Here is a 24,076-nt window from a genome sequence, read left to right on the forward strand (position 1 = left end):
TCCGTAGAAGTTGAACTTTCCTCACTAATTGTACAGTAAAACTTAAAAATCTGTTCTTTCATTTTCCTAAACAAAGACTTAATTTAGGATGAGTATCTTGAAAGGCATCATATCCTTAAATGCATATCCTTCCAACAAAGCAAGGTATGATCTTGTAAATGTATCTGTCATGCTTCAGAGTAATTTTAGCAAAATCTCCTCTAAGTTTTTGTACTGTAAATATCAAAAGAGTTCCTGTAAGTATATTATGTGGACTTGGTTTGGCACACTGGAGTTTCCACAGTAAGCAATCTGCTGTTTAAAAGCTAAGTGTTATCTACTACAAGTTGCCAAGATACCAATTCCAACTTATAGGTGCCAAGTACACTAAACCTACCAGCTTCTACATGCAACAGATTGATAATTGACCATAGTCACCTGATTTTTCCCCATCATCAATATTTACATAACTTCTGATGAGTTTTAGCCAACACACACAAATTTTGGGAATCCACAACTCTATCACATCATATCAAATGTGTATTCAATCCATAAGTCATATCATAATGGTATTCAAATTATATGCAATATGCCAAATATGCCTCCAAAATAAAAAAAAACTATTACACAAGAACAGACTGTTAATTAAAAATCCTATACCATCCTGAGTCTGTACATCCCCGTTCTCTGCTTGCAGTATTTTTTCTACTGTTTTATCACTGATAACAGCAACCAGAAAGAATACTGTGGAGAGTACTAATTCATTTAAGCAGTAATTCAGCACTTTTAGTTGCCTAAAGAAAGGACTATCCTGAGCCAAAATAAGCTCTTGAATTATATATGGGCAGAAACATGAGTATTGCAATGAATCAATTTGCAGTGCAAATTCTGAAATATCCAAATGAGGAAGGTGTTTTTCCTTGTTTGTTTACATTGGAAGTATTTTAGACATACAGGCTTTTAGACAAGATTAAGGATGGAATTTGCAGGGAAGTTTAGAAGACATTGTCTAAATCCTTTGAATCTTAATAGAAGAGTCACAGAATCACAGAATCTTTTGGGTTGGAACGGACCTTAAAGATTACCTAGTGTCAAACCCCCTGCCATGGGCACAGACATCCCCACAAAACCCAGTCCAATCTGGCCTTGAACATTTCCAGGGATGGGGCATCTACAGCTTCTCTGGGTAACTTTTTCCAGTCCTTTACAAGCCTCTCAGCAAAGAATTTCTTCCTAACACCTAATATTTACTTGTCCTCCTTTAGTTTAAAGCTATTCTTCTTGGCCTATCAATAAAGGCCCCTGGTAAAAAGTTCCTCTCCAGATCTCTTGCAGCCCCTTCAGTTACTGGAAGGTGCTACACAATCTCCCCAAAGCCTTTTCTCCTCTAGGCTGACAACCCCAACTCTTTCAGCCTGTTCTCATAGGAGAGGTGTTCCAGCCCTGGGATCATCTTCGTGATGTCCTCTAGACTTGATCTAACGGGTCCATGACTTTCTCATACTGGAGGGAGTTATAACCCTTAGTTACAGAGCTACTAAAGAACAGATCTGTCCTGTAAAGCAAAACTGACACAGAAGATCCACATAGCTATTTAACCTCAAGAAATCACTATTTACAGGACAATTTTCTGAACATTAACTTTTCACTGACTTTAGGCCTGATAATATTTTTTTTAATTTAGAAGATTCCAATAGTCCAAACATCCTGCCAGCAACAAGTGGAATAATCCTGTTATGCATGTTTTATATTGAATAGCAAACAATCAAAATAATCACTTTAAATACTTTGATTTCACTGCCAAATGAAATACTACAAAGATTAAGCATCACTACAAGCAGAGGATGTCAACAGATAACTTAAAATGATTTGACACCCAGTATTAGGACATGCATAATGATAAATCAGTATAAATCACTTAACCATTCTCCTACTTTGTCATGCTGCATACTTGAAAGCCAGTGGACTTTCTGAAAAAGCAGCCTTTTCATAGTTATTACAATATGACCCTTGTAAAAAGTATTATCTAACAAGTTGGAATTTTAAACCAATTGTATGGAACTTCTCTTCCTCATATTTGTATTTACTCTCTGAAATATAAAGTACAAAAGACAGAAATTAATTTCAATTTGACAGATAAATACACTGAAATAACTGAAGAAAATTTTTTAAAAGGGGGGTTTTAACTCTAAAAGACATTAAAGATAATTTTTTTTTCATTTTGAGTCCTCATTTACAAGACATGAGCTTAATAACAGCTACATGTGAATAACACTCCCTTATAGCTTTAGAATTAGATATTTTAAAAAATCAGATATTTAAACAATTTAATCAGTTATTTCTATGGTCAGTACTAGTGATATAAGTATTATGAGTTACATATGATATGTATGATATGTACATATGATTTATAAGTTACAGCAAGCAAGTTGTCCTGTATCTGCTGCTGGTGAGTAGTACATCAAGTGTGAAAAAAATCAATGAATAGGAAAAACAAAATGTAGTATCTTCAGAATTATTTATCTCCTGAGCAAGAGTCAGTGTAAGGAATAATACCTCTTCCCAGAAAAATAGATTTCTAGAACTGGACAGTAAATTCCTCATGACAGGGGCTGGAGTACAAAAGGATTTTCTTAGATTCTTATCAAATTCTGCAGAATCTAAAGAAAAAAAATACTTGGGCTTTATAAAATTGAAGAGTGAATGCAGTGTACTTTTGCAAAGGTAACATGGGAGGTACTATCAGATTTCTAAGAAAATCCTAGTTGACTTTCACTGTGGAAAATTAACATTAGAACACAAGAAAATTATTTGTATACATTGTGTACAATATCAATGATGACAACTATTTCAATTATATTGTTGATACAACAAAGAAAAGCAAAGTAAATGTGTGGTTTAGTCTATTACTATATATATTCACCATTTAAACTAAGTTTGTCTCAGCTCTCTATGGTCCCTTCTACCTAAAAATAAAATTATTTCTCTCTGTGCCTCTGAAAATACTTCACTTATGCAAAAGCCAAGACACTCAAATCCTACATTAAATATTCCATCCATGTAGGTAAGAAAGCTTATCTTAGGATAGTCAAAACATTACTGGTAGTGTTAGGGTTAAGAATCTGATCTTTCCATCAAATAAATGCAGTGTAGATGTGCTAAGAAAACTAGAATAAATACCTAGCCAACTGGAAAATTTCAAGTTAACTAGGCAACTTTACAGCACCATCAGAAATTTTTGGGAAAAATAGCTAGCTAGTACTAAATGTTTAATGATGTGCTTCTTCAGATGTGTATACATTTTAATAGCCAAAATAGTAATGCTCTAAAATGTTTTTCAAATTAAATTGATGTCATAAGCTCCCTTAGTGCAGAACACCAGAGAAATTAGTCACCAACTGTACATGAAAAGTAATCATAGGATACGATACTTAGAAAGAAGCTGTATGGCCAAAACAGAATTCACCCTGACCTGCTTGGATTTATCAAATTACATTGCATAGCTCCAAAGATAGCTTCTCATCTCTTAAGGTCCACATATGTACAGTTTATTTGATTTCAAACTTAACTGGAAGGTATAGTGAAATATTACCCTAATCTGTGCAGAGGAGCTGACATGATGTACAATGGCCTAAAGCTGGAAGTGGAGCCCCATGTGGAATGACAAAACACAACTTTTAACAAATGGCTGCTGCACTAATACCATATATTGACTTTCACTACTCTCGAGAAACTTCATACTGTGGGAAAAGAATAGCTGCTTTCTACATTGTAACTCCATCTTTTCTCTTAGAAAGCCTCACCTCAGAAAAGGTAAATTAATTTTAACAGTTCACTAATCCTAAATAAAATCACCAGGCACTAACAAGTATCTGTTCCCACAAAGGGCAATTTGCATAGTATTAGTTTTCTTGACTATCATATCTGAAAGGTTTGTTTAATTTTAAATTCCAAGTTTAAAACTTCTCTTTACATTAGGTCAACCACCCTATGTACCCCCATGGGAATTTCACATGCTTGTCTTCTTAAAAACCACATTCTACACTTTCCAGTGTGTTTGAAAAGTAGTAAGTTTTCCAGCCTCCAGGAAGCATTCTTGATGTGAAACCCATATGGGCACAGTATTTCCAACTCCTTGCATCCCTTCAACCCAAAATTTCCATTACACTTAAACCAACTTGTGCATGGGCAAGCAGAAAACAGCCTAACAGATCTCCCAAGCCATAGATATTTAGCCTAACTTGGTATCTCCTGTAATGCTCAGATGATCAGGGTTTAGCTAAAGACTTAAGAACTATGTGGTTTCAAAAGAGAAAAGGAAAATTTAGATGTTAGAAGAAATAATGATTTATAAAAAGACATTTTTCTACACAATTCTTCTCTCCACATGCTATGTGCCCCAACACCTCTAACTCCAATTGACACAGAACATAGTTATACATACCACAGTTTGGTGGTTAACTTGAATCACTTCATCCCCAGCATGGATTTTCTTGCACCGATCTGCAGGTGACTGAATTTAAAATAAAAGAGATGATCAAGAATACAGGTCTTACCAGTCATCATCTCTCTTTCAGCAGTATGATTGCTAAGCTATGTAAATCAGGTTAGATTGATGGACATTCTACTGTGAAATAAAGAATTAAAGAAATATTTAAAAAATCAGTTTGTTCTTGTGGGAAAAAATTGATATGCACTATTCTACACAATAAAATCACATGTTAAGAAAGGTATGAATATATACAGTAACTGAGTCCTAAGGATTTCTTCTGAATTTTATCCTTCCAAAAGGATGCTTTAATCTTCTGGACATATCTTAACCCTCAAAACTCAATCTCTGGCTGACTTTTGAACCTAACAAGACTAGCTGACAATGCTTCATAAATTTCATAAAATTGTCTTTTTATTCTACAACATTTCAATATGTTGCAGAGAGCTGTAGTAAATTACTGTTCTGCAAAGAGTGCACAAGATGAGAAGATTGGGTTAGGCACAATCAAGGAAGAGCAAGTAAGTTAATGGTAGCTGTGGTTTTGGAACACTGTCAGGGTGAAAGAAATGTAACCATCATCAGAATCCTACAGTGATCACACTTTCAAAAAAGCAAAGTTGTTTTGTACTTTGCTTTTGCCTCAAAAAAATTCTCAGTGAGAACAGCAACAAAAAACCAAATAAAAATAAAAACTGCCTCTTTCATTAAAATGAAAGCCCCACAAACATTCCCTTCTCTCTTTACAGTAGACCAATTGTTTTCTGAGGGGAATAGTTTTAAGTTCAAAGGAAAATAAATTCCTTCAGTTTTTCAGAGTCACACTTTAATTTTTCTCACAATACTGTGGCTGCCAGAAGGCACTTAATCGACTCCACAGTAGAAGGTGAGACTGACAGTTTGAAAAAAGAACCCAAAGGAAATATGTTGCTCAGGAGCAGATTTCAAAAAAAACCTGCTATTAATTTTATTTTCAGGGGTGAAAATAATTTAATATTCAGGTGAGATAAGAGGTCATCTAAAGAAAATGCTCCACACCTGAAATGTGGACTTTTTGTAATAACCTATGTAATACATCCCCATTCAAAACATATGTCCCACAGCTAAACCATGACTTTCTAGTTCACTTGCACACAATTGATGGCTTATGTTAAGGACAGTGCACAAATGAAAGATATCCAAGAGACATGAAAGCCTGCAAGAAGGGCCACTCATGACTCATTCCTAGCAGACATTGCACAGAACATCCTAAATCAAACTGGGCTGGTAATATCATTTTACTTTATATAAAGAACACCAGCCTTGATATTTTGGCACTATTTAAGCAATAAAGGTATTGGCTGAGTGACCTGGGGAAAAATTTAACACTGGTGATTATGTCCTAATAATCTGTCTTCTGTCTGCCATTTCACTACTCACACTCATTCATTCATACCTCTAAAATCTTTATAATCCTCCTATGTAATACAGCTATTTTAGCTCAGATGTAGTTACACCTAAGACTTTTAAAATGCAAATACAAGTGAATTCTGTGTCATTACCCTTGACCTCTTCAGGACTTAATTATGACACATCCTTTGCTTTACAGTGTCTTCAGCATTTCAGCTTAAATCTTGAAAAAACAGGTCAAGTTTGCCAAGACATTAAAACATGGTCTGAGAATCTTCAAACTGGAAAAGTCTATGTTAAAAAATGCCTCATTGCAATTATGCCTCAAATACAAAGTGAGGTAAAAAAAAAAAAAAAACAAACTTAGAAAGATATGTCAAGGCTGTGGTCTTATGAAGGGGTTGTAACTCCTGTTCCTTATTGCTTTTTCCTCTCCAGTAAAAAAGAGACATTGCTTGTAAAACAGTATCTTTTATCATGGCTATTTAAGGAAAACAGAGGAGAATCAATAAGGTCTTTCTTTTTTAGATGTATATGTTGATCATTAAGCACAGAATTCACTCATGAAGTCCTACTAGGAGGAACAAAGTGTGCCACACCACAACTGCATCCTCATTAGCTGGTAAATCAGTTCAACAGGGAGTTGAAGAGATGGAAGCACCTGCCACTGAGGCTCACGCATCAGTAACTAAAAGCTATCCAGAATCTGCTTAGATTTATGCTTTAGAATAGATTTAGTTTTGCCCTTTAGGCTAAATGTCTTTTTCCTATTCCCCTGGTATACCCACAATGTCTGAAAGTCCAGTTTAGAGGCCCTGGAGCACAACTGCTGCATGCCCACAGTGGAGATTTTGGTAGTATTTCTTCTGAAAATCTCTCTTCCCTGTGATCTAAGGGCACAGTGCAAAGCAAACCAGACCACATATAAGTACTGACACTGGGAGCTCCCGCTTCAAAGCCACATTCCTGCTGGAGATGCACTGCATGCTATTACTTTACAAAAATGCTCTTTTTTACTGGAAAACCAAAGGACAAAATGGTCTTATTTGAAGGACACATTCAGTTTGTGAATTGAAAGAATCTCTCCAATATGGTCTAGATGGGCTACTCAATAAGGAACCTAAAATCTTTCATTGGACCAAAACACCCTTTAGATTGTTATTTCCAAACAAAAGACAGAAGACAGGAGCTGGAAAGATAAGCTTGTTCTAAGGCTACAGGGCCACCAGAGAGAAGCCCTTACAGGGCAGTGACCTGTAAGGAACACTGCTCTCTCTCAGTCCAAGCTTCAGAGCTCAGTTGCTTTGATCTGCAGGGCTAATGGGTTAGAGAAGATGAGTTTTAACGCCAAACAGTAAGATCCAAACTCTAATGCACTTTGCAGCTGGACATCAAGCACCTCAAAGGCCAGACAGAAAAAGCAGAACTGTCATTACAAAACTACTCTTACATTATTGTGGAGAGCACTACCATGATATTGTGTTTAATACAGACACGTGTTCTTCTCCAGGATCATTCAGACAATTGGAAGAGAAGACTTGGAAATTAAAAGGACACAAATTTTTGTTGAAATGCAAGAGAATTCGGATTCAAACTGTACTGCAAGGAGTAAATGTGTTGAGGCCAGCAGGTCAGATCACATGTGCACCATTGTGATCTTATTCTGGACATGCTGCTTAGGTATTTCTCCTCCCATCTACCAAAATCAAAACTCTGTGTGCTTTTGTGTGTGTGTGTGCATGTGTGTTAAAGAAAGCAGCTAGAAACTCTGTTCTTAAAAGCAGGAGACACCCTTCTTTCTCTAAAGCACTGCTCATTTTCACAACTGCTTTAACACACAGCAGCTTTTTCCCTTGATAACAGTGCAGTGTCTTGGTCTGTGAGCACCTCCAGGGTGTCACAGTGAGTGAAAGAGTCAGTAACAAGAGCAGAAGAGTCATCATGACTGAAGCTTCCTGACATAGCTTTAAATTATATTCATGAATCACAAAAGATAAGGGTTTTGAGGGAATGCATTAGGATTTTATTTTTATCTTTGCCCCTGGGAAATTAAATCCATTAGCAAGTTATGGAAAGAAATTGTTCCTTCTTTAATTTGAGAGATTCAACTGTAAAAATCGTTCTTTATTTCATATATTTTCTAGATTAAGTTCAACTGTAGTTCTGTTTGGTTTGTTTAGTTTTGCTAATTTCACTAATCATGTCTATAGCTGTAGGCCTGACTCTCTAGAATTTTTATTTTCCTTGAAATTCCTTACTTTTTTTTTTAATTCCAAGACAGATCACATTCACACAAATTCTACATCAAGTATTATCTATTGGTTATGACCCATGGATATTCTGCCCACAGCAGAAAACAGAAAGGAAAAAGGCTATCAGACTGCAGCTCCTATGAAAGGATGAAAATAATATTCCTATTTTATTGAGATGTTAACAGAACCTCACTGCAGATCAGATGCAGCAGCTGTAAATGTCATGTAGGTATTTTGCACATCCCACAGGATGACACAGTAGCATGATAAAACAAACATTTCTGACAGCTTCATTTTAAGAAAATGCCATCAAAATCTTTCAAAGGAATTGACTAAACCACGATGGAACAGTTCAGTGTTGTTTAGTGATTGTTCCAGATTAATTGAAGACCAGGGGTAGAAGCCTTTTCCTCCAAAATTATAATTTTTCTCAACTCCTAACAGACAGCCAGTTCCCTAAATATAGTGTACAAGGGAAGGAGGTTGTATTTCAAAGGCTTTTGAAAAGTAGTCTGTTATGTTTTACTTGCTCTTTAATGCCTTCACTGAGAATTAGTACACGGGTAATAAGTGCTCCTTTCCATAGGCATTACTCAGAAGTTCATGCAGAAATACATGGTTATTTGTCAATCTGAAGGGATGTCCATTTCCATGCACTCATTTCTTAAAAAAATGAAGCTTGATAGATGGAAAATATAAAAGCTGTTTGTCTAATACTGCAGCAAACTTCAGCATAACAGTCTAAATATAATATAGACATTTATCTTTTATTCACAGAGCAAACTCCAAGACAGCTGCTTCCTGTCTGGATCAACTAGAGCATTTTAGGTGTCTTGCAAGAACACATCAAGACTGGTTCTCTTGGTCCTTAACTGGGAACAACTCTTTCAATTCTGAGGTAAACAAGCACAAGCATCTCTGCTGTCCAACATGCCATTGGTTCTTAACAGCCAACCAGCACAAGTTTGCAAGCAAAATGTAGTTTATGGCAAAGGGAAAGCATTAACCACAGGAAAGGTCAGAAAGGCTTCCAGGTCTGAACATACAGTATTAACAATACTTACATTTTCTGTTGTTCCAGTAATTACATGAAGACCATCATATGTTGACTTAATGTACATACCCTAAGAAAAAGACATTATGGGAAAGAATTTTTAAAGTGTTTCACAAACCATCACCATCCAAACAAAACTTGCATATCTCTTAAAGAATCGCTCTTTTCTTTTTGTTTTCTTTAAGACATGTGGACTTTACTGCATGCCATGAGGAATTTGTCTCTGCACAAGAAAGTGCTTTTTTATACACTTCAAGAACAGCCCAAATCATTTTGGCCCTAATTAGCAATAGAAAACTAAAATGTTTATCATAGTTATGTCCATAAATACTTCCCAGTATTTTTAAACACACTTCTTCAGCTACAAATAGAACAATGGCTTCCCAAAAGCCCCAGAATTACAAATTGCCTTAGTATGATCAATATGTCTATTTTGCTTTGAAAACTACATTGAGTTTTAAAACATCTGGAATCTTCAGTAGGCAACACTGCAAACACAACTTTCAAACCAGTGCTTGGAATTGTGCCTGTAAAGTGGCTGTAAGACCTTCTCAATAGCCTCACTCATCCCAATGAACTCTTCAGCTATAAAACTCAATGATGGAAAATTCAACATCAACTTCCTTAGCTACCCCACTTCTTTCAAAAAAATATAAAAAAGGAGGGATAGCTTGTCAACAGACAGAAGTTCCGGCATGGATAGTCCAAGACAGTGTCTCAAATATGCCTTTCCACCAAGCCTCAATTCAAGCATTTTAACAACATCTACTATGACACTGAGAGAAGGAAAAAGGACAGAAAATTGGCACATTCTGAGCATTCAATAATTTCTGAGGAATTTCCTTTCCCTCAACCACTTTACAGAAAGCAGGTAAACATCCTCTCCATAACCTACTCTTTCTCTTTTTAATCAGAGTGCCACAGAGAAGTCTGTCCCTAGCTGAGGAGCCCAGAGCACTCCCTGGTGAGCAGGGATGGTAAAGAGGCAAAGAAGACAAATCAAGTTGGACTAACCTACATTGGGACCAGAACTGGCACACATTTTGGTAGCAGATGTGAGGAAGTACACCCAAATTAACAAAGCGGATAATATCCCCAGTAAAACAAGCCAGGGACTTCCTGAGTTTCTCTGGATAGGGGCTCAAAAGTGAACTCCTATTTTGTTCTGCACAATTACATAGTGTTAGTCACATCAAACCCAGTTATCATGTTCAGCTGCCACAGCTAGAAGGTAAAATAATCCAGAACCTACTAATTAATACATGGTCAGAAACCCCCTGACATCCTTCAACTTCCAGCACCTCTATGAACCTTCAGCAATTTGTCCATTGATTGGCTCCATCACACAGCTTTGCTTAACTCAAATATAGAATGGCTTTTTCATACATTTATCCTCACAACACCCCTGTGAGGTAGGGAAACACTAATAATACACACACATCTTAACACTCATACACAGATATCTTACAGGAAGCATAATGAGCCACACAAGAGGCTGAAATATGTTGGTATCTGTTCCTTGGTACACACACCTACCCTCAAACCACCACTAATGGGGACCTCAATCCCTCTCAGGATCCCCCTCCAAGTCACTGGGCCACACACCCTGCAACATGGCAAGAGCTAAAACCACAGTGACCATGGTGCCAGGAACTTTGAGTCAGGTCCCCAAACACAGCAATTTCTGAAGAAAGCCACATTTTTATTTTTATGCACAGTGAGTTACTGCTTTCAACCTTAAACATCAGGGTGAAAGCCAAAGGATAAGTCTCACACTTCATGGTTACACAGTGTTTAGTTTTGTGCAAAGCATTGTTCCAAAGGATAGTAAATTCATCCAAGTGTCCTACCATTCCAGAGAACAATTTACATCCAATCTAGTCTTTTTAATAAATTTTAAAGACTTTGAAAATGCAAAAGAGGAGAAAGAACTTTGGCAAAATGTTCTTTAAAGACTAGGATCAAGATTTTGCACACATTAAAAAATAGAGGGAAGAAGGAAGCTGAAAAATATCCACCCTAGATTGTATTTATTCCACAAGTGCAAAATTAATAAATGTTATATTTGTACCATGTCACATTAATTTTACAAGAGCCAACATAATTCTTGATATAAGGCAGCTTTTAAATGAGGAGAGGTAACCTTTTGCAACATAAAAATAAGCCCCTTTCACCCATGTTTCTTCACTCCTTGTTTTAAGTGAACAATATATGGGAAATGGTACAGAGAAGAAAAAAGAACATTTCTGGCTTACAATTGTTTGATCTGGAATGGAAATAAGAATACCACAGACATCTGCAGGTTTTCTTTTCTCTGCCGCCTTGTGGCTGCACAATATCAACAGTACTTTTAGAAATCGAGAATACAGGGGAGATCAGTGTGTGCTCTGTCCATTTGCACTGAAATAAATTGGTGGATACAGTCTTAGATAATCAAAGATAAGTCCCTAAGAATTTACAAGAATCAGTTACACCAGATAAAAGAAAAGATAACTCCTTTTATTAAAATAACCATATGATAACCAATCTAGTAATCAGGAATAAATGTATGCCTAGATTAAAAAATGAGTAACTCATGCCTAATTACATGAGAGATTGTCCTGATCAGTTATGGGTAGAACTCTAATTTCAAACCAATCATTACACTTTATCTTGGTGATTAAGGGTTAGAAAAGAGACCTTTTGTGCTTTTTTTTCTTTTTTTCCCCCCCTTTCTTTCCTTTGGTTTATATTTTTTCAATAATGAAAACAGAATGTGATATATTTATAACATATTTCTCAATAGTTACGCAATGCTGGATGGAAAAAGAAAGAAGATATTAATTTCATTTTATCACACATGTAACTGAATTTTTTACTTTGACTCCACTTTCATGGAGCCCTCCAAAGTTGCACGTGCCTCTTTAACCCCAAACAACTCTCAGAACACTGTTAATAACTCTTTCCCAGCTCTTCCAGTATTTCAAACTAAAAAATTCAGGAGAAATATCAGAAATAGTAGTGCACTGGAATCCTGGAAAGAGAGTAGGCAGTACACTTAAATCAGCTGCCACACCCTGCTGTATCAATGACTTGTATTTTATGAGCAATTTTTACATTACAGCTTTCTTTTGTGTTTGCTTCAGCAGGCAAAAAAGGAACCCCATATTCTGAACCCTGAATTGTGTTTCTGAACCCTTGAGATCACATCACAGTCACTTACCTGGGATTAAAATGATTGTATGAACAGGAAACAACTGAAAGTCAAGATTAGCCTTTGCTACAGATCTCTGATATTCTGTTCTATATTAAAAATAAAAATAAAGTTGGAAGTGTTACAGAAAAACTGCCCAAGAAAAACCTGGTTTTCTGCTTTTTGTCTAAATAGATTCACTGTTTTCAGTCAAGCAGCAACATTTTTAAGTCTGTTTCATGGTAAAACATACTACCTAAGCTAGTCAGTTTGGTCTCTTTGTATATCAATAATGTAAAAACATACAAAACTAAATTCTGCTTACTGATAAAGATGAAACAACTTGCAAGTCCATAAAGAAAAAAATAGAAAAAAAGAAAGGATTACACATGGGAGCATGTTGGTGATTGCAAAGTTGACCACATTAATCCATTTTAAGGCTTTTTAAGTAAGTTCCTATCACGAACTCTTCACCCTTACTGCACAGCCACTGCAGGCTATATCTCTTCCCCCAGCAGCACTCACTGGAGAACATGAAATCAGCCAGTCACAAGACATAAGGCTAGAGGGGGAAAAAAAAATGAAAAAAACCCCTCAAAACAACAAAACCAATACCAAACCCCACCCATAACATTGCTTTACCCAGTACACAAAAGGTTCTCTACATCACACCCTAACAGCATTTTCTGCTTGCCAGGATTAGTTGCTTGAAAGGTTATTTAGTCAGAGATGTTAGCTAGTTTTAGTATCTATGAGACATGGTAACACATTTACTTGATCCTTCTTCATTCAGGTATTAGTCTGAAAATTTACATTTACCTCTGACAAATACTTACGTTTCCACACGAAAAGACCAAACACAGTGAAGGAACTATTTGTGCTGATTAAAATATCCTGATCATGCCAATCTTCTTTAAGTTGTAAAAGCTTCAAGCATTTTCTTAACTCCATCATATATTTACCATGAGTTTAGGGAAACAGCATTGTTTTCCAATTGTTTCAACACCAACAGCATTGTTTACAATGCTTTTAACTTCCTTCTCATGTCCTTTGCTTTTTCTCTCCCAGATTTACTTTAGCTTCTTAGCTATTGAATTTGAGATGGTAGATGTTCTGTTTATGATAGGTGACAAAAAAATCTTCCCAGTTAGCAGTCATCCTTGCCTTTTTTCGTCTGCCTGAAGTCCTTCTGTTTTTATACAACATTTTATTTGGTGATTGGTAAAGCCAGCACAGAACTGTAATGTGGATCAAAAATCTGGAAACAAAGTTGACAATAAACCATTTTTCCAGCTCCATCACTGCACAAATCCGGGAAGAAGGTCCAAAAATGATTGAGCTTCACATTTATCCCAGCATTTCTGATGTGCAAAGAATATTCACAACTCCAAGCTCCACCACCAGTTCTTAAACTGACACCCTCAGCACTCAGTGGGGCAGGCATTAATTTACAAAGCAAACAGAAGCCCAAGAACCCAAAAGCACATAAATCACCAGGAAGCAGATGACACAGGTGATCTGTTGGCCAGACTGGCGTGGCTCCGAAGGGAAGGGGACGATTTTCACTCTCCCGGTGCGATTCCACATCCTTGGTGCCTGCTCTGGAGAGCTTACAATCTACAGGAGAGGCACAAGGCCCAGGCAACACAATAGTGGCACACAGGCAAGGGTGAGGGGAAAAAAACATGACTGTGTCAAAATGGCATTGTATCCTTCTAAAGCTTGTATACTGCATGGTTGCTATTTTCCTTTCTTAAAAAAATACATATAATTATTTTTCTATGACAATGACATCAAGACCCTGCTAAATTGGTTCACAAATACATAAAAAGAAAAAACCCTGCCTTGAAGAACTTCCAGTTTAAACAGACAAGACAGACAAAGGGTGTAAAACAGAGGCACAGAGTGGGAAAGAGATTCTCTCATCAGCTACCCAGCAGGAACAGACCCATGAAACACACTCTTAGTTACAAAAATACCATTCAACATTTCTTGGTCCCTGGGAGTTCATACCAACCTACATGAAGACTTAAATGAAGGGGGAAAAAAAGAAAAAAAAAAAACAGCCACAAGACAAAGGAAAAAAAAAATCAAGTTCAGATAAAAATGGACAGCACTCATAAAAGGGTGACCAAGAGAAAGAGGAAGATTTTCTCATTACAATAGAAGAAAGTGTTTCAAAAGGCTGACTGCAGTGGTTCAAAAGGTTGACTACAGGGGAAAGGGAGGGAAAGAGAGGGAGCAGAGAATCCATGAGAAGCTAAAATCCTGAAGGACAAGTTTAAAATGGATTCAGAGATAAAGAAAGCCAGAAGTGGAAGGGAAAACAAACTGCAGACTAAAACAAAGAATGGGGCCATATTTACTCATCCAAGCTTTTGGGGTTTTTCTCATATTTTAATTGCAATTTTCCAAAAGAATGGAAAATTAATTTAGTGTACAATTGCTCAAAATAACTTGGCATACCAATTTTGCCAAGAAAAACAAATGAACCCAAAACCCAGCAATAACCAACCACCCAAAAACCAAAATATTCTCCAAAACTGCAGCAACCAGACAACTTGAAAAACCTGCTGCAAAGAGTATGGCAGTCCTCCTTCAAGACTATTCAAGAATATAGAACAAGAATAAGCTTGGGCAGAAGTTGCAAAAGCTATTTCTCTAAACAAAAAAAAATTTAACTGTATTCTGAACATCTTCTTTTCTACCTCCAAAAATTATGGGAACAGATATTATTAATGATGTAAAGTCATACATCTGGAATTGTTACCAGTGTTGGTTTTTTCCATGCAGCGGGTGTTGGATACTTGAGTAAATAAGAGATCAATGGTCAGCTCTTGAACAAAAAACACAGGATGGCTGCATTAAGAGCCTTCACAAGCACCTGATTAAGAATGCAGAATTCTTGCAGTAAAATTCAATGAGTTACTTATCAGCAGTGCTATGAAGCCCTGGAATAACTTATAAAATAGCTTTGTATCCCCGAGATACTATGAAGCATTTTCCAGAATCTGACAGGTTTTGTGCATAAGCCCACGCAAACTTCTTGGTTGAGTTGATCTCAGTAATTTAAGTCCCTTCTGACTTCAAGATCCTAGAACAATCTGAACCATTTTTCAGAAGCTGGTATAAATGGCAGGAATTTCTTACTCATTTCTCCCTGCTCACTAAACTCCGCATACTTCAGTCAGCTTTACAAAATCCCTTCCTGTTGGCCCAGCTGAGAAACCAAACTAGCAAAAGGAATCAAACTGTTTTCAAACTTAAAAATAGAAAAGGCTAAAATGTCCTATTTATTTTCATATATACAACTTATTTTAAAACCATCACTTTCTCATCCTGGATGATGGGTTTGATTAACTGCGTACTTCTTACCAGCCCTTCACTTGGCTTGATGTTTGTAAGCTGGATCACCTCGAGATGGGCAGACTGGGAAACCAGTGGATCAGAAGAGAGTGAGATAATGTGATCACAGACTCCAGAGAGAGTTTTACACTAGGAAAGAAAAAAGAAAAAGTCACAATAAGCAGACCACTGCTAACTATTTGAATGTCAATATACAGTTGAAATCACCATGTTTCTCAAGTTCATACAAGGCAGAGGGGGAAAGGCCTCAGGCAGCAACACAATATGAAATACATAATCTGTGATGACCCTGAACTAACAGCACCAGACCAGGGAAGAACAGGAGGCCAATGCTTTTGTATCTGAGCAGAGACAAAGAGGGGCTCCCACACACTCTCAGGGATAGATGCCCTGCTCAGGCACACAGGGAATGTGTAGTGAGCCCCAGCTCCCACCCTACCCACATCTTTTGCAAAGACAGTAAGTGTCTCAAAGCCCACTGATTTCCATTGAATGTGCAGCTGTTCAGCACAGATGAAAATCAGGCTCTCGATGATGACAGGTAACTCCCATGAACTCCAAAGTTCTATACTAATAAAACATGCTAATTGTCCTTGGACTGTGTTTCCCATGTTCCACAGCTGCCAAACATGATTTACTGTTGCAGACATGAAGATTACAATAAAGCACCACTTCACAATGGGATAACTCTTAAATCAGTTATAGTTGGCAGCATCTGCAGCAAGAGAGAAAAAAAAATTCTACAAAGGCTGAAACTGTGAAATTGGTACTGTTTTATCTCCTGATCTCTCACTCCCTGAACAACCTCTTCTAAGAAGCAGGAAAGCTGTGAGGCTTTCCTATCATTCTCTGTAAGAAAGTGATTTTTGAGAGTTTCAATGTTTTCTAGGAAGTCCCATTTCACCAACTTTAAATGATTTCCCTATTCAGATTTCCAATCCATCTTTTGTCAGCAAATTCAGGGATTAGGAGATTCTTCTGGTCCCAAAACTGTGGGCATCTCCAAAAGCAATTAAAAAACAGCTTAACTCCTCTGAAATTCCAAAGATGAAAGCTAACCAGTCTTCTCAAATGACTGAAACACAACTGCACACAACAGTTGTTCCAATCAATCTTCCAAGATCCCAAAGTACAGTTCTTACAGTAAAAACATCTGCAACAATGCTATGGAAACGTGATGTAAAACCAGATATAACCTCCTTCCAAATCACCATTTTAATTTCAAATTGTAAACTACAAATACCTTATGTAAAAAGGAAAATTTTAAAAAAGTGACTAAATCAAACAAACAAAACATCAAAAAAAAAAAAACCCAAAAAACCAACCAAACAAAACAAAAGGGAAAAAAAAAACAAAAAACCAAACCCCACAAAAAAAAAAAATCAAGCAAAAAACACCAAAAAAATCCCAACCAATGATAGTGACATCTTAATCCTATTACAGACCAGTACATTCTCCTCTTTAAAGTATTTAAAAACAGGTGAAAGTTTAGGCTTATGTAAAAATTGCTTATTTATTGAGCAATAATGTTTCAGGATGAATAAGTGAATCAGAATCAAATGGAAAAGGTAACAAAACTTATAATACCAACATGACCTTCTCTTCCAGAAAAAATACTACCTTCAACCACAGTCACATACACCACCCTTCTACTTTTTCATGATGGAGAATCATTACTGAACAGAAAACATCCACAAATATATAAAATGAGGTTAAGAATGGTTTGTGCCTCACCTGAACTACAAAAAAGTGAAAAAGAGAACTTTATTGAAATTTGGGCTTCTTTAATAGCTTTTGGACACACGAAAATTGCTTTGAGCAGACATTTTTAAAAGGTAAAATTATAATAAATTATATAATAAAAATGAAAGCTTAGATTTGTGTTAATTTGTGTTTTTAAATACAGTGTTGGCATGCTATTTCTACTTCCATCTTGGAACTGCACTGACAATTATTGAAAAATTGCTTAAAAAATTACAGAGCACTCAGCTATTTCTGCAAAGTGAAGAGACTCACATCATAAATTATTCTCTGCAGATGAAAATGGAGTTTTTCATATCTGTTTAGACTTGTATTCATCCACCTATTCTTCCTAATAATCTCCTCTAAACCCATTAAATGTATGGAGTTATTAGCAATTTCAGAAAAGCTTCTATTTGTAGTGAATTAATTTTTTTCTCCAATTTTCAACTGTTGCATTGCAGAGAGATGCCAAAATACACAGAAAAGGAGTGTTCCTACCACCTAACACAAGGTATGGCATTTCACAGATGTGGCTCCTTATTAAAGAACACGTTCCCAGCTGCTTTGACAGATGATGGGGAAAGGAGAGGAGTTGGGCGAGTCCAGGATGTGGCATGGAGCAGAAGCCTAAGCTGAGATGCATTAAATAGTCCTGTGGAACAGCTGCACCTCTGCCCCCCATGAGAGGGGTTCAGGCAGTCTACACAGCAATGCCTATGGGGATCAGCATTCCAGTACAGTTAATTGGTTGCAATCATAAAAAAAGATGGTGTGAATATTCCTCAAGAGGAGCTCTGGGAATATTAGGTGCCAAAATCACCGAGCTGCTAGGATAAAAAAATCTGCCATATGCTTCAATGCATTTCTAAAAGACTATTGCCTTTTGGGTCTCACAGCTTCCTTATATATTCCCACTGCGTTCAACATTAATTAATTATGGGGATAATGCAGCACATTATCCCTATAAACTACTATACATTTAAACATTTTCATTAAATATTCCTTGGTTGAAGAGCTGAACTATAAGCAGGATCAGGTATCTATTTGGCGTACGTTCCAGTCTCAAGCTGCTCCGAGTGAAATACAGGTTGGATATTAGGAAAAGGTTTTTTACAGAAAGAGTGATAAAGTACTGGAATGGTCTGCCTGGGGAGGTGGTGGAAGTGTTAAAGAAAAGAAAGACTGGATATGGCACTCAGTGCCATGGTTTGGTCGAGGTGTTAGGGCATGGGTTGGACTTGATGATCTTTCAGGTCTCTCCCAACCTAGTCATTCTGTGATTCTGTAAAGACAAATTTTCGTTAACTCTGAACTTGTCCAGAGAGAGCCAGGACAGCAAGCAGCACACACCTACACTGCAGATATTCTCTGCCCACTGCAAAGGCAGGGTATGTAGGCCCTCACTGGAAACATGTCCAAAGGCTGACACAGGCAAAATTATGCATGTTTTTCCTTGCCTTTACTCTCAGGAATCTCTCATTCACAGTTTGTGTTGACAGCATGCTAATCAATCAGTGTACAAACAAAACAGTCTGTTCGCCATGAAGGTGCTTCCTCCCCATTAGGCATCCATATGGAAAAAGACCTTGGACCCATTCACTGGATCAGGTCCTTCCAAGGCAAAGATGTTGCCACATGGCAAAGCACTCAAACGTTGCACTTCTTCCACTCATTTTGTTCCTATCGATTTTTGAGCACATTATTTCTCAGCAGAATTATTCAGGACAATCTGTATCATAGACATGTATTTTAGTTCCACTAAAATCAGATGGTAGTCACCTTTTCTCTCAAATTGTCATACCTTTGGAGGCTTTGTAAGACTACACCTCTGATTATGAAAACACTGTTAACAAGATCAGGATCCTTTATCCTTTGCAAGTGTTGACTGCCTGCTGCAATGCAGTATTAGTTACAGTAAGACACACAGGAAGCTGTGAATCCAATTGCTCCCACAAAAATCAGCAGACATTAAAAATCCCCAGCCTTTTTCAAGCTGCACTTAGCTCCCAGTGTGCAAGGTATCTGCACATAGAGAAAGAATTTGTCCAGACCAAAAAAAAAAAAGCAGGTTACAAAAGATTAACTGAGAGAAACCAACAGATAATTACATTTTCTCCTATTGGCACATGGTCCCTGTTCTCACTATGAGCCTTAAAGCAAGGATTTCAGTTCTCTTTTGCAGTAACTCATCAGTGCACTTCAGTAATAAATTCTCCTCTCTATTCAAGTGACACACCTATAATTGCAGATTGAAGCTACACCACAGTCTTTATGTGCAAAGCTAAATGACTCAAAAGAGAACAAAAAATACCACCACATAGCACCTCGTTGTTTGGTAGGAATTCAAAGGGAAACATTATTTTTCCCTCAGTAGGCAACTTCTTTATGCCTCAGAGCATGAAGAATGACAGATAATACTTAGTTTCTACCTGTATTTTTGGACTGTAAGGTACCAGTTTCTAACAGCTTTTCCACAATTGCTCCTTCTTTCAGCCAGGGGGATAGGGAGCTAAAGGTGACTGAATTAGATTTGCATCTGCTTTGATTCTCTGTGGCTATTTCAGTTTGTGCAGGGAAAATGTCTGTGTTCTGCATCAGATGATGAACCTATGGACCCAGCCTCAGTGGCCTCTCCTCAACCTGTCTATCCATTGTCTGCTCAGCTCAGGCAGCTCTAGGGTCACCAAGCATTTCTGGTCAAGCAAACAGACTCAGGTTTGTCCCTGTCCTTCCTTTTACCCAGGCTAGTGGCCAAGTTTAAATTCTATCTTGCCAAGTATTTGCAATACTGAAACATCCTGGCATAAACATGCTCCCAGGACTGAGGAGAAGAAGAGCACCAGCCTCCCTCATCAGCACCCCACCTATGGCATTAGAGTGAGGAACAGGATACCAGGAAGACATATGGACTTTCAAGACTAACAGTAAGAAAAAAATGTCTGGGTAATGTTAAGCTTAGTCTGCTAGTTTAGCTAGTAGCAGCTGTCCAAGATGAATGAAGTCTAATTAATTAACTTAAGCCAAACTAAATCATTATTAACCAATTAATTTTAGTCCAAAACAATTGCTATATTGTACAGAACACATCAGTAACTCCAGCAGTCTTAAAACCAAGTGGGCCTGAACATGCACTGATGCATACATAAAGTTTAAATAGTAAACCACATCTGCTTTTGGCTGCAAAAAGAGAAGTTTCTATTAAACTGAAGCTTGTTCAGTTCAATTTACAAGGTATAGGCTCTTGAAAGGCAGAAAGTGGTTACATTTTCTTTTTTTTAAGACTATAAAATGATACCTTTGACAATGTATTTTTAGTCCATTATACTTCTATAACAAATATTCAAATATAGTGGGCAGGAGCAAATTATCATCACTGTGGTTTCAATAAGGCTCTTGGAAAAAGAGAACATTCTGATCCATTGCTTGTTTCTCTTTTTTAAATCTTTAAATTTGCATAGCTCATTTGCTTTTGAAAAAACTTCTGAGTATTAGCTTCCCTCTGCAGATCGCTTTCTACAGTTTTTCAACTCAAAAAAATTGCATTTTCTGTTTGCAGGACATGCAGCCTAATTTTTGAAAAGGTAAATTCCTTAAGAAAAGTGTCTTTTTTTCTTATGGAATTAAACTAACAAAGTTAAAAGAAAAATTATTAAAAATTTTCAGTTAAAACTTACTGTTAATCTGACTGAAGCCAGGCCTCTACTTTCTATAATTAGTTCTTCTAGCTTTGCTCTTCTTTTAATACTCTACTGCTTCATGTGGATTAATCTGAACTGGGTATTTCCACCAAATACAGCCTTGAACAGCTGGATGGAATCAATGAATTATTTTTCAAGTATTTTAAAACTCCAGTCAGAATTTTGCAAGGATTAACATATAATTCCCCAAATAAGCAGATATAAACTGATAGCCTTTTAAGTTGAGCAATTTTCTAAATACTTTATCATCTCAAGTTAAATCAATATAAAGATTCTAAATATGAACTAGCAAGAGCATAGTATTTTTCAATTTTGAAGCCAGCTCCACAACTATGGCTTATCCTTCCCTATTTAGACCCTATGTAATACTAAACCTGTTCTTCTTTAAGATACTAAAAAAATTAATATTTTTACTGCCATCTACTTCTGTTAGTATTATTTTCTAATGCTATTTCATTTCTGTTTATATCAAGAAATTATGATTAGTATTATTTAACTATTTATTACATTGCTTACTTAGAGGAAGCTACCCTGGAAAAAACATACTGAGAAACGAGGCAGCAGAAATCCAAAGCATTTCTCCTTATTCATGAACATTTCAGAAATTTAATGAGCAGAACCCAACACGTTATTTCTGTGGGTTTTATGCTTCTTATTCCACAGAAACCAAGTGTTTCTGAGAAGGAAGTCACAGAAAAAAACCCCAAAAGTTTAAGAAATGTAGGTGTCCTTAAATAACTTTTTCAACACTAGGACAAAACATTATAGAAGAGACATTTTTTTCCCTAGACACACTTTGAAACTCCATTTAGAAGAAATAAACAAGTTCAAGTAGGTAATTGCATCTTACAACTTCATAATTATTCAATCAGACCTTTTTCATTCAGATACATTTTATATGTTTACTTGAATAACATAGATTGATTTCCTGCCTAACCTAATACCATAAGTGATAATCAAAATACTTTTTAAAAGCATTTGAAACTCATATTGCTTGGAGCAAACAAAAATATTTCTTCCCTGAATATAAGCTGAAGCTATAGAGTTCTGTGTCTCCAAAGCACCATTTCTTAAAAAGCAAGTCCTGAAAAGCTAACATATGAATACTTTAAGTGACACTGAAACATGCTGTCTGTGGACAAGACAATTCTGCCACCTCCACATGTCACACACTGTCACCTCTGAAGGAAAGAGGGCATTCATGTGCTTTTAAAAAAAATTAGTGCTGTTAGAATACGAGCACATTAACTGTTTTTTGGCCTCCCTAATTAAAGCAAACTAGTCAGTCATTTATTTGAGATTCTTGCCTACTTCACCATGCTTTGGAGGAAGCTGTTGTCATCTTATTGCAGGGGTGCCATACTGTTGTCTCCTTATCACAGAAGTTCCACACCCTCTCGGTGTTTCTCGTGGGCAGCTCCTCAGAGCACTCAAAGCAGCCAACTGACTCCAGTTCCTTCTCAGCCAGCCACCCCACTCTTTTATAGCTCTCTTCTTCTCATTGGTTACAGCTGTGGCCTGTTAAAGTCAGGCCTGTTCCTAATCTTTCACAATTGGCCCAGCTGCAACTCCTTAGGGGTGAGATTACTTTCTATACTACCTTTATGTTCTTATATTCTATCCCCCTAGAGGAAGTCATGAAGACTCAGTAATGGGTTAACTTTGGAGGTTTCCTTGTGTGTAATTCAATAGCTAAGGATGCTCTCACATCTCTGCTGTGCCCATACATTCTCTTGTTCCCCAGTTTGGCACAGGCTCACTACAAGGGAAACAGGGCAGCATCCCCACAGGACATCTGTGCTTACAAAGCTCCAGCCCTTGATCCACAGCATGAGTCAAAAAAAAAAAAAAAAACAAAAAACAACCCCCTTTTCATTCCATGGACAATGGAGATGTTCAACGCAGAACACAAAAATCTACTACTCTGATCAACAGTCTGCTCCTAAGGTGGTAAATATCTTGGTGTCCTAACAAGTAAGAGTACACAACTGTCTTTTAAGTCTTTTTTTTTTTTTTTTTATTTCTGTAGCTCTAGATCGATTTTACTTATGTAAGAAGGCTCTCTTAAAATTTGGCTTCAATCTTAAGTAAGAATACCAATGTTGTTGCAATAAGGATTTCCTTATGCTAATTGCATGAAATGCTAATTGATCGTTAGCAATATCCTTTCACTTTTTGAAAAAACTTGTTTCCTTGTGTCATGAAGAGAAAGTGGTACATGAAATTACATGGGATGAGCCCACAGCTTTGAATTCAACTTCTTGTCTAAGTCAGCTCAGCAAACACAGCTCTATGCTTGTATCTGATCATTCAAAGGCAGCTGGATGGGATGCTGGTCAAACATCACGTCAGATGGGAAATGGACTCTGAAAATGGACTTGGAATGGTGTGATCTTGGAATTTAAGAAAAGAGAATTTACTTTCTCTCCTACAATATCTGTGCACATGTCCTCTCTATCTTTCTTATTTCTCCCAGTATTTGTAACTCAAGGATCCTTCAGTGCCTTTCTCACAATTTACTGCTGTTCTTTTTGTATCAGAGAAACCCATTTTCACTGTTGGATTGCTCCCTTCAGATTGTCTAATGGGCTAAACCCCTGACACCTTTTTCTATCTTCCAAGGAAAAGGCTTAGAGGGAATTGTGACTGCTTTCAATTCCAATTCTTCCATCAACCTTTTCACCTGCACATGTAAAAAACTACCTTCAAACTGAAAATATGATGAGGATCTTCTATGTGCCTACTATGATTTCAAATGCCATAATTTATTTATTTAGTCACAGATTTACCTCTTTTACCAATTGCTTTTGGTCAGCCTTTCCCCCATCAAGTCCCACTGATCAGCTGATATGCACCATGGTCAGAAATGCTCCAAGTTACATGTAATCCATACAGTTGTGTTTAATCCTTACAGGGTCATTTTTAACCCACGGC

General features: G+C 36.9%; 1 protein-coding gene across 7 annotated transcripts in view; it reads right to left on the reverse strand.

Moving 5' to 3' along the window:
• CNKSR2 (connector enhancer of kinase suppressor of Ras 2) overlaps window positions 1-24,076 on the reverse strand; it is a 207,506-nt gene that overhangs the window by 106,829 nt on the left and 76,601 nt on the right. For 5 of the 7 annotated variants that reach the window (XM_054655123.2, XM_077172446.1, XM_077172472.1 and 2 more), the window contains exons 6-8: window positions 15,711-15,830; window positions 9,174-9,233; window positions 4,424-4,492 (exon numbers count right to left, since the gene is read on the reverse strand). In XM_054655123.2, the coding sequence (XP_054511098.2) occupies window positions 4,424-4,492; window positions 9,174-9,233; window positions 15,711-15,830 (249 nt within the window). The remainder of the gene's footprint in view (window positions 1-4,423; window positions 4,493-9,173; window positions 9,234-15,710; window positions 15,831-24,076) is intronic. The other 2 variants (XM_077172438.1, XM_077172455.1) reach the window with 2 other exon arrangements.

The sequence above is a fragment of the Agelaius phoeniceus genome, chromosome 2, assembly GCF_051311805.1.
Source record: "Agelaius phoeniceus isolate bAgePho1 chromosome 2, bAgePho1.hap1, whole genome shotgun sequence".
Classification (NCBI taxonomy): domain Eukaryota; kingdom Metazoa; phylum Chordata; class Aves; order Passeriformes; family Icteridae; genus Agelaius; species Agelaius phoeniceus.